Genomic DNA, 260 nt, shown 5'->3' with positions numbered 1-260 from the left:
CCGGGCGGGCGCGGCCCGCGGGCGGTGCCGGCAGGAAGCCGGGCCGGCTCCGGGGGGAGTCACCCGGCTTCCCCTTCCCCTCCGCCCCGGCAGCAGGGCGGGTCCCGGCGCCGCCCGCAGAGACTCACCCCGGTGCCGTTGTCGCACACCACCACCTTCCTGCCCAGCGTGTCCATCGCTGCGACACCGACACGGCTCCGCACCGGGACCGACACCGACCGCGACACCGGCACCGCCCCGACCTCCGCCGGGCCCCCCGA

General features: G+C 79.2%; 1 protein-coding gene across 2 annotated transcripts in view; it reads right to left on the bottom strand.

Annotated features, from left to right (window-relative positions):
* ACTR2 (actin related protein 2) overlaps window positions 1-254 on the bottom strand; it is a 23,581-nt gene extending 23,327 nt beyond the window's left edge. For both annotated transcript variants that reach the window (XM_041404218.1, XM_041404219.1), the window contains exon 1: window positions 129-254. In XM_041404218.1, coding sequence (XP_041260152.1) covers window positions 129-176 — 48 coding nt within the window. In that variant the 5' untranslated portion in view covers window positions 177-254. The remainder of the gene's footprint in view (window positions 1-128) is intronic.
* Window positions 255-260: the final 6 nt, after the last annotated feature.

Source organism: Onychostruthus taczanowskii, unplaced genomic scaffold (assembly GCF_017590055.1).
Source record: "Onychostruthus taczanowskii isolate IOZ18803 unplaced genomic scaffold, ASM1759005v1 scaffold21, whole genome shotgun sequence".
NCBI lineage: Eukaryota > Metazoa > Chordata > Aves > Passeriformes > Passeridae > Onychostruthus > Onychostruthus taczanowskii.
Note: the sequence above shows the minus strand (reverse complement) of the source record. Positions and strands in the feature narration are given on the sequence as shown.